The 15,337-nt window shown below is 36.2% G+C and overlaps 1 protein-coding gene across 1 annotated transcript; it reads right to left on the reverse strand.

The window, feature by feature from the left end:
• Positions 1-8,908: 8,908 nt before the first annotated feature.
• On the reverse strand, positions 8,909-9,715 carry LOC145106936 (uncharacterized). The gene is made up of 2 exons (XM_079043850.1): positions 9,659-9,715; positions 8,909-9,427 (listed from the first exon to the last, which is right to left on the reverse strand). The coding sequence occupies exons 1-2, from the start codon at positions 9,713-9,715 to the stop codon at positions 8,909-8,911; spliced, it is 576 nt and encodes a 191-aa protein (XP_078899976.1).
• Between the last annotated feature and the right edge of the window lie 5,622 nt (positions 9,716-15,337).

The raw sequence follows: 15,337 nt of genomic DNA on the forward strand, positions 1-15,337 counted from the left end.
TTTCGACAATTCTGCCCACATCTTCAAACTTTCGTAATTATACCCCAAATGTCGAAATTAGGTATAAGCTGCCAAAATGTCGAAATTTCAGGGGCTGTTTTAAAAAATTCTTCATTTTTCTTCAAAACTATCGAAAGTTTTATCCCAACTGTCGAAAATTTGTAAAAGGTGTTAAACTATCGAAAGTTTGAGGACTAATGTCGAAAATTTTATGTTTTCTTCCCAATCTAATGAAAATTATATGGCAGATAACGAAACTTTTCCTTCACCTAATGAAACTTTCTTCCCCAAGTCGTTTGTTTCAATCACAAAATCTACACCACCAAATTTAAAGAAACTTTTTCCACGAAATCGAAGCATGTCGAACACTTAACGGTGAACAGTAACCTCTTAATCCCGTCTTAACCATTCAACCTCTGAATCGACATCATCTCAAAATTTTCGTGATAAAAAATCTTCGTTCTTCCTGATCAAAAATTTTCGACCTTCCCAATTTGTTATCAAAGTTTTTAGATATCAAGCCTTTGACAGTCGACCTCGTATCTCCTTTGAAATCAAATAACCAACCCATCAAAACCTTCAAAATTTGAAACACCAAAATCAACACTGACATTGGCCACAACCATCGACAATAAATCCTCCTTATTCGCTTTTTCATTCCAGTCCATATCCAAGCTTCGATCGTTGACTACCCAAACATGATCAATTAACTGTTCGACATCAACAGCCAAAGTTACCCATATCAAAATCATCAAAATCGACTTAGACTCCCTGGACATCGATCCATATACAGACCCATGGTTTCCCAACAATCAAATCAATCCTTCGATCATCGACCGAAATTGACATCTCTACTCCAAACCTTCTCAATCTATATCGAATCATTCGTTATCACCCAGAACCCCAATTTCACAAATCTGACTTTAATTGCAATTAGCCCAAGCACACGTTCTAAATAAACAAACAAAGCCAGCCAAGACTTGTTTGACTCTAAGGCTATGTTTGGCGTACTAGCTGAAAAGCTAGCTGAGAGCTGAAAAGCTAGCTGTTAAATAAAAAGCTAGATGATAGCTGAAAAGCTAGCTGATAAAAAATAACGTTTGGTAAAACTAGCTGAAAAACTAGCTGAAATATATAAAATTACATAAAAGGACATGTAGGAGTATGTGTTTCTATAAATAATTAAGGGGTGTATTTGGAAATTTTTAAAAAAGCTCCTAAAAAGCTAGTCTAAGTAGCTTTTCAAAAAGCTAGCTTTTAAGCTAGGTTATAAGCTACTTTTTGGCTTACCAAACACGACAACATAAAAAAGCTCGAAAACTAAGCTAGCTTATCAGCTAGCTGTGGCGCGCCAAACACGACATAATACCCAAACCCAATCTATCGAAATTAGTTTGATGCAAACTAACACATGTCAAAATTATAATTCCAAGCTACTTGATTCAACATTTAATCACAACAGTTGAACTCGATTTCTCAATATCGACTCGATTTGTTTTTTTTACTCCAAAATAGGTTTACAGTATGCGAACAAGTAACATCACGTCAATTTGAACATAATCAGAAATTCGATTTCAACTCCAGTCATACTCAACGAACTCGACTCTAACCAAATATGATCAATTTGATTTCGATTTGAACTTCGACAACATTCATCTTTGAAATCAATTTCGACTTCAAGTTCATATTCCTATTCATAATCGTATTCAATACCAAGCGATCTTGATTCAAGTTTAGATTCCAACTCAACAAATATTGAGTTTTTGATTCAATCATTGTGATGTTCGATGATGAGTGGATACGATATATAAATTCTTTGACTGAAATGAGATGTAATCGTATAATCACTCTGAACTGTGAATGTATTACAAACAGTAACAATCAAGTGGAATTGGGACTAAGAATTGACATAATAAACACTGATCATGTTTTGGGCTATAACAAATCGTGAACAATATACGACTTTTGAATTGGGCTTAACATTTAAGTTTATGAACAGTGATATTTCGAAGTTAAAAAAATATGATTTGATTTTAGAGTTGATCTAAAAAAATAACTGGATCAACAATGAGGTTTGAAACGAATTCGATCCAATTGAGTCAAAACGATCAAAAATCAAGAATGCAATGCACGAATTCAATGAAATTAAGAGAGATCATAGAGAGAGACTCACCAAAATTGCTCCAATTGTGACAAATTTTGCCAAACCGGGAATCGTTCTTCAAAAAATCACGTTGATCTTTGAAGACCCGCTCTGATACCAATCGATGTGATTTATGAACATTGGTTTGGCATGCAGAATTAAAGATTGCACAATGAACACGGTGATTTCGGTGTTTAAGAGATGTATTGAATATGTATGGTGTTACAAAAAGGGACATAGATCTACATCTACATAAATAACACACACTTACACACTCAAGTTTTACATCTCTCAAGCACACCTCTACATGTGGAATAAACTCACCTTATATAGAGGTGTTTACATGTCTCTCTCTCCCACTCTCTATCTCATAAATCAAAAGGCTAATGCACCACATGCAAGTGGGTTTTACAAAAGTCAACACATCACAAAGTCATACATGGATAACTTTGCACCCCAATAGTGAGAAATGGCAAAAAGGTCTAAACATTATGATTACAACATCCCTCTTCATAATTGTTTAGACACACAGGTGAGCTATCTACGGGAATGCGTATGATTTTGATCAAGTTTTATCAAAGCATCTCGTATCAAAAATCTGAACTTTGGTAAGAAAGTCAATAAAATATTGATTTCTAGAAGTCCAGATGATTTCTGGGTACATGTCAAAGCTAGTGGGAGCATAAGTGTTATGCTATTATGGAAATAATTATTATGCTAGTAGGAGCATAATCAATTATGGTAAGTGTTGCAAGTTAGCAATGTTAATTATAGAAAACAAAAGTTTCAATTCGCTTGGAAAAGTTGTTTTCCTATAATTAAGGGAGAGGATTTTTGAAAGACCCACACTTTAATAATATTCTACACTATTACTCCAAAACATACTACATGCATATTCATAAACATATTATATTATACAATAATGGTCTTATTACAAAAGACTGGATACAAACCGACTAAGTTTAAGTTTACTACAAAACTACCCAGGATATTGTTATTTTATACATACTAAAACTTAAATACAAAAGTAATAGTATAAACTATTCTAATTCTTCCAACAGTATATAGCTATACTGGGTGCTTATTGCCTGCAATATATTTAAAACGTTGAGAGGGGTAAGCGATAACGCTTAGTGACTTCAATAATAGATACAATATAACGTTATGACATATATATACATCAATATGGCAGAAGCAAAGAGGAACAACAAAGGCATATGTGAAATCATGTGAAAAGCTTTCCATTTCAATCAATGACTTGATTCAAAGATATACAGTCAAAGAGACTTAACAATTTCAATACTTGATAAACATCAATAACGCTTCGGCCCAAATGGCACAGAAGATATACAATTTCTTATTAACATTTTGGTTGATTCCAGGCATATAGCCCTGTCTAACCATCTGCCAATGCCATAGAATAGAAGTCATTCTCTTACGGAGAAATGCTCTACATGCCCAGAGGCTTCGTACCAGTACCAATGTGAATCTAAGTCCTTTCACTGATCACATGGTCAAAGATGTTACATTTTGCTATCAAAATAGCGGAAAATAATAACACGGGAAAATAACCCGGAATAATAACACTGAAAAGCACATAGCACATATAACACATAACATACAATTGTTCCTATATATTGAACTCACCTTGAAATAACCGGGGGTTAAAATAATAATTTGTGTAGCACTTCGTTACAATAATAAAGTTTCGTCGTTGAAAACCGGGAGCTTTATTGAAAAATGGGCCTTGCGAGGGTTGAGCTTCAAACTGAAAAGATAAATTTCTCGGGGTCTTCGGGCACTTCGGAACGTATTTCGGGTGTTAAAAATGATATCGGGGCTTTGGGGGAAGTTGAAATAGCAAAAATATGAAATTAGGGGTGAAAAAGTGGCAAAAATCCAAACTTACCTGGGAGATTTCGCATGCCTTTTATAGGGTTGAGAGGGCTCGGATCCCAAGGGAGGAAGGGGGCAGGTGGCTGCTCTGATGCGAAGGCACGCGTCAAGCCTCGGACGCGCCAAGCGTTGGGCACTCGTCGGACTCAGGGGCTTCGGACGCTACACGCGTTGGTACCGGAGGCGGCCAGCTTCGGACTCGTCATCGACATCGGACACGGGGCAGGCTGCGCGCGAGGGTGCCGTGGCCGAACCGGAGCCATGCGAAATTCCTCGGATTTCGGGATTTTTCTTGATTTTTGTGCTCCGAACTTCTAAAATCCATAACTTTCGCATACGAGCTCCGTTTTTGACGTTCTTTATATGTACGCGTAGGCGAGAATATATTCTAAAACTTTCATTTAGACTCCGTCGTCTATTTTGTAATTTATTTTTAATATTATTATTTTTAACAGACCGGGATAGGAAAATCCGTTAAAAATTCATATCTTCTTCATCCGACGTTCGTTTTCGTCAGCCTTTTTACCGTTGTACTACTATTGAGGAGACCTTCAATTCTCGTTTAGGTTTTGTCGGCTAATTATCGGTCGATCTTTATTTCGAGTTTTTAGCTGTCTACCGCTATTCTAAAACTTAGAAAAATCATAACTTCCTCATACGAAGTCAGATTTGGACGTTCTTTTTATGAAAAATCTCGGTTTAACGAGTACTACAACTTTCATATAGATTACTTATGCTAAAAAGTAGTTTATTGAAAACTCACTTTTTACGCTAAATAGTGTTTGCCGGTTTCGTTGCGGATCTTCGATTGGTCATAACTTCTTCGTTATAACTCAGATTTCGATGAGGTTTTCGCCTAAATGTTTCTAATGAAATTATCTACAACTTTCAATTATAAAATTTTTACTTATTTCCAATTTTATATTTTCGTTAAATTTCACTATTTGACATTTGATTGGAATCTCATAAGACTTCTAATACTTTTTGAATGATTCTAAACATAGTTTTACTTCATTTCTTAGTAAAAACTATCTGTTAGAACTCAATAATCTAATTCATATAATATTTCATAATATTATTTCCTTTTAAAATTTACAAAACATGATTTCAAAACGTTTATGTTACAAATACCTCCTCGTTTTGAGGATTTCGTCCCCGAAATTACATTCATTAAAACAAATGGGGATATTTCTCTCTTATCTCATTCTTATTCTCCCAAGTTTAATTTGGGCCTCTATGGTGTTTCCACTTGACAAGTACCAACTCCACTTCTTTATTATGTAGATTAGTCATTCTTTCATTTACAATCTCTTCGGGCTCTTCTACATATCTTAACTTATTATCCAATTTCACTTCAGATAATGGAACTGTCTCATCATATATGCTCAAGCATTTGCGTAGATAACTCACATGAAAGACATCATGAATACCTGCCAAATCTTCAGGCAATTCCAAGCGATATGCTTGTTTACCAATCTTATGGATGATTTTGAAAGGACCAACAAATCTAGGACTTAGTTTTCCTTTCTTTCAAAATCGCTTAAGGCCTTTCCATGGGGATACTTTCAGCATTACGAAATCACCCACTTGGAATTCTATAGGTCGTCTCCTCTTTTCCGTATAGGACTTTTGTCGATCCTGGGCTGCTTTCATTCTTTCTCGTACAATTTGAATCTTGTTCGTGGTGTCTTGAATCATTTCAGGGCCTCCAAGGATTTTCTATCCTACTTCACGCCAACATAATGGAGTACGAAATTTACGTCCATATAGCGCTTCATACGGTGGCATTTTGATTGAAGCGTGGTAACTGTTATTATATGAAAATTCGACAAGCGGTAAGTACTTATCCCAGTTACCACCGAACTCCAAAACACATGCACGAAGCATATCTTCTACTGTTTGGATTGTTCTGTCCGCCTGACCATCTGTCTGGGGATGATAAGCTGTGCTGAGAGTAACTCGAGATCCCAATTCACGTTGCATACTCGTCCAAAAGTGAGAAGTGAAGCGCGTATCACGATCTGAAATAATCTTTAGTGGCACACCATGTCTCGCAACGATTTCATCTAAATATACTTGTGCGTATTTATCCATTGGAGCCGTTTCATGCATAGCGAGAAAATGTGTACTCTTTGTTAGTCGGTCGGCAATTACCCAAATACTATCATGCTATCTAGCAGTCTTTGGCAATTTGGTAATAAAATCCATAGAAAGCTCTTCCCATTTCCAAACGGGAACACTAAGACTTTCTGGAATTCCATAAGGCTTTTGGTGCTCTGTTTTGACTTGTAAACATGTCAAACCTTCCTGCATGTATCTTCCAATGTCTTTCTTTAATCCAGGCCACCAATAATTAGCCCATATGTCATAGTACATTTTACTCGTACCAGGATGTATTGACAGCTTAGATTTATGAGCTTCGTCTAAAATCTTCTGTCTTAATCCGCCAATCTTTGGAATCCATAACCGATTCTTAAATATCTTCAATCCTCGTGGATCATCAAATAGAACTCAGCATAATGTACCATCCTTTCCATCTTTACATTTTCTGGCTTCAAGGCTTCTACTTGCCATTTCTCCAGTTCGTCTCGAATAGTGAACTTTACTGTAGTGTGAGTAATAGTATAACACATACTATTACGATAAACCTTTCTGCTGAGTGCATCGACAACAACATTGGCTTTTCCAGGATGATATAGAATTTCACAATCATAGTCTTTCATTAGCTCCATGGCTCGTTGTTGTCTCATATTCAAAGTTTGCGGACTGAATATACTTGAGACTTTTGTGGTCGGTAAACAATTGGCATTTCGTACCAAAAGGATAATGTCTCCAGAGTTTTTGGGCGAATACGAGTTCGAGGTCATGAGTGGGATAATTGCTTTCATAATCTTTCAGTTGCCTTGAGGCATAGGCTATCACTTTTCCACGTTGCATCAACACACAACCGAGTCCCAACCCAGAAGCATCGCTATATACGGAGAAATCATTATCACCTTCGGGAAGTGATAAGATCAGAGCATGAGTCAAAAGATATTTTAAAGTTGAGAAAGCTTTTTCCTGGGCTTCACTCCGTTCGAACTTTGCTTCATTACGTGTAAGACTTGTGAGAGGTACAGCTATACGCGAGAAATCTTTAATAAATCTCCGATAATATCTCGCGAGACCCAATAAACTGCGAATTTCAGAAGTATTACGAGGCGCTTCCCAATTCTGAATAGCTTCGATTTTGGTAGGATCGACGGATATACCGTCACAAGAAATCACATTGCCGAGAAATTGAACTTGGAGAAGCCAAAATTCACATTTCGAGAATTTAGCATATAATTTCTCCTTTCGAAGAAGTTCTAATATTTCACGAATATGAACGGCATGATCAGATTCGGACTTTGAATAGATTAGAATATCAGCAATGAATATGATGACAGATTTATCGAGCATCAGGCGACATACGCGGTTCATCATATCCATGAATACATCATGAGCATTTGTCAGACCGAATGGCATGACAAGGAATTCATAATGCCCATATCGAGTATGAAAAGTAGTCTTCGGTACATCCTGCTGTTGTACTTTCAATTGATGATAGCCAGATCTTATATCAATCTTCGAGAAATAGCTAACACCCTGAAGTTGATCAAACAAGTCGTCAATGTGAGGTAGTAGGTACTTGTTCTTGATAGTCACATTATTTAGCTCACGGTAATCAATACACATTCGCATCGAACCGTCCTTCTTCTTGACAAACAATACCGGAGCACCCCAAGGAGAGGTACTTGGTCGAATAAAGCCTTTGTCAAGTAATTCTTGTAGTTGTATCATCATTTCTTTTATTTCAGCTGGCGCAAGACGATAAAGAGTCTTTGCAATTGGAGCAGCATCAGGTACAAGGTCGATTCGGAATTCTACTTGTCTGTCCGGATGTAATCCATGCAAATCATCAGGAAAAACATCAGGATACTCGTTAACAACAGGAACCTCATTTACAGTTTTCTTCTCTTCTTTCGAGATAGCAACTGTATAGGCTAGATAAATAGAACATCCTTTCGATATAAATTTACGAGCTTTCAGGAAAGACATAATTTTTAAGCTTTTAGGTCTTTGTTCACCATAGACGTAAACAGGATTCTTCCCTTTGATAGGAATGCGTACCATCTTTTCTTAACACAAGATTTCTGCGTGGTTCTTAGACAACCAATCCATGCCGAGAATAATATCAAAGTTTGGCAAGCAGATAGGAATACAATTAGCAAGAAAATTATAGCCTTCAATTTCTATGACACAATCCCTATAGACTTTATCAGCAAGTAATGATATACTTTCAGGAGTATCTACGTGAAATGGTTGTGCAACTGCATAACAAGAAATTTGAAAAGAATGCGCAAATTCATGAGACACAAAAGAATCTGAGGGATCATAATAAAATAAGATGTGAGCATGTCTAGAGTTGACAAGAAATGTACCCATCACAACATTCGGGTCCTCACGATCCTCTTCTGTAGTAATCTGGAATGCACGGGTTTTAGCTTTAGGCGCTTACTCCTTTTTAGTTGGAGTATTCTTTGATTGTTGAATAGAAGCTTGACTTCCCGCCACTTGGCTAGTAATAGTAGGGCAGAAACGCTTCTTGTAGCCAGTAATACCACATGCATAACAAGTAACACTCTTCATTGGGCAGGCCGGCTTTATGTGGACCGTTTCTCCACACCCATAACAGACAACGGATTCTTTGTCTATTTTGCATTGGCCCGGATGATTCCTTCCACAAACGCGAGACGATGGTGATTGCATAGAAAAAGATTCTGATCGACCGCGACCACGAAAAGCACACTGAGATTGTGCCCTTGAATTAGAATCAGATCGAATAGGTCAAGGTGGTGGCATAGAGGGAACAGCAACAGTTCGATCAATATGTGGATGCTTTGAAACAAAGAGAGTAGCACCATGTATCTCCAAGTCATGCTCACGCTTTCGAGCATACTCCACAGCTTTATCGAATGATAGAATATCCCGATTGATTATGAAATCTCGGATTTCATACCGCAATCCTTCCATAAATAACTGAATTTTATCGTCTTCAGTTGGGATATACTTTGCAGCAAATCGTGCTCTCTGATTGAAATGAGTCTCATACTCATTCACCGTCATTCCTTCCTGCTTGATCTCTAGGAATTCTTTCTCCAATCTTCTCCTCATTTCTAGAGGACAATACTTTCCTAGCAGAAGACTTTTAAATATCTCCCAGGATAAATTCTTCTGGTCATACTCGTTAAGAGCTTCATACGTTGCCTCCCACCAAACCAAGGCTTCATCGATGAGCATTAGAAATGCATAATTAGCCTTGTCTTCATTATCCACATGGGAGATACAGAATACTTTCTCTATGTTCTAAATCCAAGCAAGAACTACTATAGGATTAAGGACACCAGCAAACTCTATAGCACCACTGATCTTAATAGTTTTGAAAGAGGGACGTCTTGCCTTCTCTCCCGAAGATTCTCCAGTGCCCTTCTCTTTGCCCTTATTATTATCCTTCTTGTGTTCTTCGAGAGTTTGTCGAATAACACCAGTAAGTTTACCCAATAGTCGCTCCTCACGAGAAGATACTGGAGTATTTACTTCATCAGGTTGACGACCTCCACCCACTTCTGGTGTATGGCTACTTACTACAGCCATTGCTCTGAAATTTAGGAGTAATATAATATTTTAGAATATTAGGATTTATTATTACCTAATACTTCACTTAAGTCTTTCCTATGGTTTGTATCCATATACTTACAATGATTCAGTTCATATATTTAACTTCCAATAGTTTAAGTCTAAATACCAATCCATAGAATTTAGTTCACTTAAACTACTGTACTGATACCATGATTTGAAAGACCCACACTTTCATAATATTCTACACTATTACTCCAAAACATGCTACATGCATATTCATAAACATATTATATTATATAATAATGGTCTTATTACAAAAGACTAGATACAAACCGACTAAGTTTAAGTTTATTACAAAACTACCTAGGATATTGTTATTTTATACATACTAAAACTTAAATACAAAAGTAATAGTATAAACTATTCTAATTCTTCCAACAGTATATAGCTATACTGGGTGCTTATTGCCTGCAATATATTTAAAACATTGAGAGGGGTAAGCGATAAAGCTTAGCGAGTTCAATAATAGATACAATATAACGTTATAACATATATATACATCAATATGGCAGAAGCAAAGAGGAACAACAAAGGCATATGTGAAATCATGTGAAAAGCTTTCCATTTCAATCAATGACTTGATTCGAAGATATACAGTCAAAGAGACTTAACAATTTCAATACTTGATAAACATCAATAACGCTTCGGCCCAAATGGCACAGAAGATATACAATTTCTTATTAACATTTTGGTAGATTTCAGGCATATAGCCCTGTCTAACCATCTGCCAATGCCATAGAATAGAAGTCATTCTCTTACGGAGAAATGCTCTACATGCCCAGAGGCTTCGTACCAGTACCAATGTGAATCTAAGTCCTTTCACTGATCACATGGTCAAAGGTATTACATTTTGCTATCAAAATAGCGGAAAATAATAACACGGGAAAATAACCCGGAATAATAACACTGAAAAGCACATAGCACATATAACACATAACATACAATTGTTCCTATATATTGAACTCACCTTGAAATAACCGGGGGTTAAAATAATAATTTGTGCAGCACTTCGTTACAATAATAAAGTTTCGTCGTTGAAAACCGGGAGCTTTATTGAAAAATGGGCCTTGCGAGGGTTGAGCTTCAAACCGAAAAGATAAATTTCTCGGGGTCTTCGGGCACTTCGGAACGTATTTCGGGTGTTAAAAATGATATCGGGGCTTTGGGGGAAGTTGAAATAGCAAAAATATGAAATTAGGGGTGAAAAAGTGACAAAAATCCAAACTTACCCGAGAGATTTCGCATGCCTTTTATAGGGGTGAGAGGGCTCGGATCCGAAGGGAGGAAGGAGGCAGGTGGCTGTTCGGATGTGAGGCTATGCGTCAAGCCTGGGACGCGCCACAGCGCTGGGCACTCGTCGGACTCAGGGGCTTCGGACGCTACATGCGTCGGAACCGGAGGCGGCCAGCTTCGGACTCATCATCGACATTGGACACGGGGTAGGCTGCGGGCGAGGGTGACGTAGCCGAACCGGAGCCATGCAAAATTCCTCGGATTTTGGGATTTTTCTCGATTTTTGTGCTCCGAACTTCTAAAATCCATAACTTTCGCATACAAGCTCCGTTTTGACATTCTTTATACATACGCGTAGGCGAGAATATATTCTACAACTTTCGTTTAGACTCCGTCGTCTATTTTGTACTTTATTTTTAATATTATTATTTTTAACAGACCGAGACAGGAAAATTCGTTAAAAATTCATATCTTCTTCATCCGACGTCCGTTTTCGTCAGTCTTTTTACCGTTGTACTACTATTGAAGAGACCTTTAATTCTCGTTTAGGTTGTGTCGGCTAAATATCACTCGATATTTATTTCAAGTTTTTAGCTGTCTACCGCTATTCTAAAAGTTAGAAAAATCATTACTTCCTCATACGAAGTCAGATTTGGACGTTCTTTTTATCGAAAATCTCGGATTTAACGAGTAATACGACTTTCATTTAGGTCACTAAGGCTAAAAAGTAGTTTATCGAAAACTCACTTTTTACGCTAAATAGTGTTTGCCAGTTTTGTTGTGGATCTTCGATTGGTTATAACTTCTTCGTAATAACTCAGATTTCGTTGAGGTTTTTGCCTAAATGTTTCGAATGATTTATCTACAACTTTCAATAATAAAATTTTACTTATTTCAAATTTTATATTTTCGTTAAATTTCACTATTTGACATTTGATTGGAATCTCATAAGACTTCCAATACTTTCTGAATGATATTAAACATAATTTTACTTAATTTCTTAGTAAAAACTATCTGTTAGAACTCAATACTCAAATTCATATAATATTTCATAATATTATTTACTTTTAAAATTTACAAAACACGATTTCAAAATGTGTATGTTACAATTTTATACTTCATTCCAATTCTACAAGCTTAGATTGAGATTTTAGTCAACTTTAGTCAATGATATATATGAATGTTATGATGGAATGGTTCGACATAAGGAAACTCTATATATGTTGCGTTCTCATAATTCGATTATGATTACGACATCCCTCTTCATAGTCTAAATTGTGAGAACATGGCAAATAAAATTTTTATAGCAAAAGACCGGTCGAGTATCATGTCTTTATGTGAGACATCATGAATCGTGTACTATATGCTTTGGGTATAGGATCGATTACATGTGCTATAATATTCATCTGTTCTAAATTTTCCAAATGCCTAGGGCATTAAGAAGGAAAAAGGACCAGAATTGTATATGACTAAAATGATTAAGCAATTGTCGAGGACAGTTTGAGGTTTGCCAAAGATTGGTTGCTCATGGACAGTTGGAAGTATAGTATTAATTATGAAAGGACCATATTGACATATTCTGAAAAGAGGCAACTCTTGTTTAGAAGTGATAGTCAAAATGGGAATATGGAAATATATCCATAGGTGGAAGTTATACATTAAATATGTGTAAGATTAAAGAACTTAATGCAATAAGGATGTTCAAAGGAATGTACTTTAAATATGAGACTTCGTTTCCATGGAACTGCTCTCCATTGGAATACTCTGTAATGTCTGCGGCCAAGTCTTTGTGACTTTTGTGCATAGTCATTACAAGAGGATCATTGCATGTAAGTTTAGAATCTGACAAATTACAGTAAATGGCAAGATTTTGGTATTCTTACATTTACGATAAGGATTTGGAATTGTGAAATAAGCATCATTGAAATGTTGTCAATTGATCTATTTCAAAAAGGAAGGACCATAGGTAAACATAGTGTGCATGCTTGGAGAATGGCATAACTATTGTTTTAATTCAAGTATTAAGTTGATTATCCGAACCATTATACATGAATAATGAGTGATTAAAATGATGCTTAGATAAAAGTTGTTTTATTTACACTCAAAAGTTTTGGGGCCATATAAGATTAGTATTGTTCTTGTGTTTCAATTTGCATGTTTTGACTTCCCGAATAACTAGTTTATTCAAACCATCCATAGTCGATCATACTTTCGAAGTAGATATTGAGGGAAGACTGTCATGAATGGGTATGTAGTTTGTCTGGGTGTTTTAGACATTTAGACATAGCTGCAGTGTTCATGAGTGCTCCTGGAATAAGATTCAAGTATTGGATTAAACCCACGCTCATCTAATCACTTCATGGATTTTATCACGAGTGATTAGTGAGACGATAATAACTTATATTCTTAAAACTGAGAGACATGAGTTGCAGTTTACAAGTCGGTTACACATTGATTATGTGAAAACACACCAGTAACTTGGTGTTATAAAACACATTTTTGTGTGTGATTTGATGAGTAAATAGTGCAATCATATGAGTCGAAGTTTATCCATTCCTTTTTTCTTTGGAGGGATAAAAGCGATATATGTGGGCCCCTCGATGATTTAGTGATGAAAAACGTAAGTGCTCGGTCGGGCCTGGACTGTTTTGATTTGTTCAATTAGTCAGTCGTCATAAATCGGAAATCGGGAAACAACAGATGGACAGAGAGAATGATTATAATCCATGTCTCAGTCCATATGATATCTAGAATGGAGGAATATATGATCCCTTATCTAATGGACATGTCATTGACTAGGTCAGAGTTCGACAGTAGCTTTAAGAGCTACGATTGCTAGTCGGGATTTTGGAGTCGTACTTGCAATAATAGTTTTAGACTTATCCAAGTAAGAGATTGTTGGATTACATGTCTAAGCCCATAACTATTAGTGGTATGTACTTGACCTGAGAGTAGCATGGTCTATTTGGGTTGCATATCATCAGGACAATTTGTTAGGATGGACTCTTGAGAGAAGGTTATATATGATTTATTAATATATTATAAGTACTAATATATTAATATGAAATCATATGGTTTTAATTAGTATTGATCAAGAATTAATTTGGAATTAATTTAGTGATCAAAAGAGACTAATTAAATCTATGGGGACTAATTATGGTAATTAGATATATTTATATGTGTTGGGCTTATGATCCATGTTGGACCAAGTTTATGTATGGATACATAAAGAGATGGACCATATGAACCAAGGAGATGGACCACATGAACCATGGATCATAAAACCCATGGGTATGGATTTGGGTTATACCCATAACCCTTGGAATCCTACATATAAATAGGTTACTCCATAGCCAAAATCACCACTTCTTCTCTTAGAGAAATATGGAGGTGTGTTGGTGTATGAAGATTGTCTCTCATATGTCCACCTTTGTCCTAGGTGTGTTGTGATTCCATTTGAGGCATTTCATACTATTGGTGCTAAACTCTTAAGGCCAAATACATCAAGGTTTCAAGCTACATAAAAGGTATGTCATCTTAACTAGTATTCTATATTGCTTATGTCAATTGAATGCTAGTTATAGGCTTAATGCTTTGGAAACACCATTACATGTATAATTAGAGAAAACATAGATCCAATGCATTTAGGGTTGTATGTGCACCATAGGATGTTTTAGTATACAAAACCCTACACTGACACCCTGTCACGTGTTGGGTTATGAGCATTCTAACACTCCTAAGTGTACATGCAACCCTAAATACCTTGGATCTATGTTTTCTCTATTATACATACAATTATGAACATCCAAGGTATTATCCTAATCTAGCATACAAAATAATAAATATAACAAGATAGAATACATACCTCTTTGATGTAGAATGTCTTCATGAAGCTTGAGTGCCTAGTGCCCCAAGTGTGACACCTCAAATGGTTCACACAACACCAAATACACTTGGAATAACTTGAGAGAAACTTGAACACTCCTTGAAATCGTCTAGCCCTCACACTCACACATTAGTGCACGATTTCTTGAGCCATGGGATTCTTTTATATGGTGGCTATTAGGGTTATACCATGTAACTCATAACTTTACACATTCCTTATGCTCCATGGATTTTAACCTCCATGGAGTATCCATGGGTCACCCCATGGACTTAGTCCAACATAAGGAATCTTGGATCACAAGCCCATATATATAAGAATGAATGATTTACACAATCAACCCATATATTTAATTAGTCTCCTTTTGATCACTTAATTAATTCCAAATTAATTCTTGATCAATACTAATTAAATAACCTTATTAATATATTAGAACTTATAATATATTAACCAACCTTAAG

Source organism: Lactuca virosa, chromosome 4 (genome assembly GCF_052849685.1).
Source record: "Lactuca virosa cultivar CGN04683 chromosome 4, Lactuca_virosa_CGN04683_v6, whole genome shotgun sequence".
NCBI classification, from domain to species: domain Eukaryota; kingdom Viridiplantae; phylum Streptophyta; class Magnoliopsida; order Asterales; family Asteraceae; genus Lactuca; species Lactuca virosa.

Bases quoted from the DNA above. Each gene is read 5' to 3' on its own strand.
- LOC145106936 (XM_079043850.1), bottom strand. From the start codon at position 9,715: ATGGCTGTAGTAAGTAGCCATACACCAGAAGTGGGTGGAGGTCGTCAA. The intron at 9,428-9,658 runs GTAAATACTCCA...GCTTGGATTTAG, and splicing joins GAGGTCGTCAACCTGATGAA to AACATAGAGAAAGTATTCTG.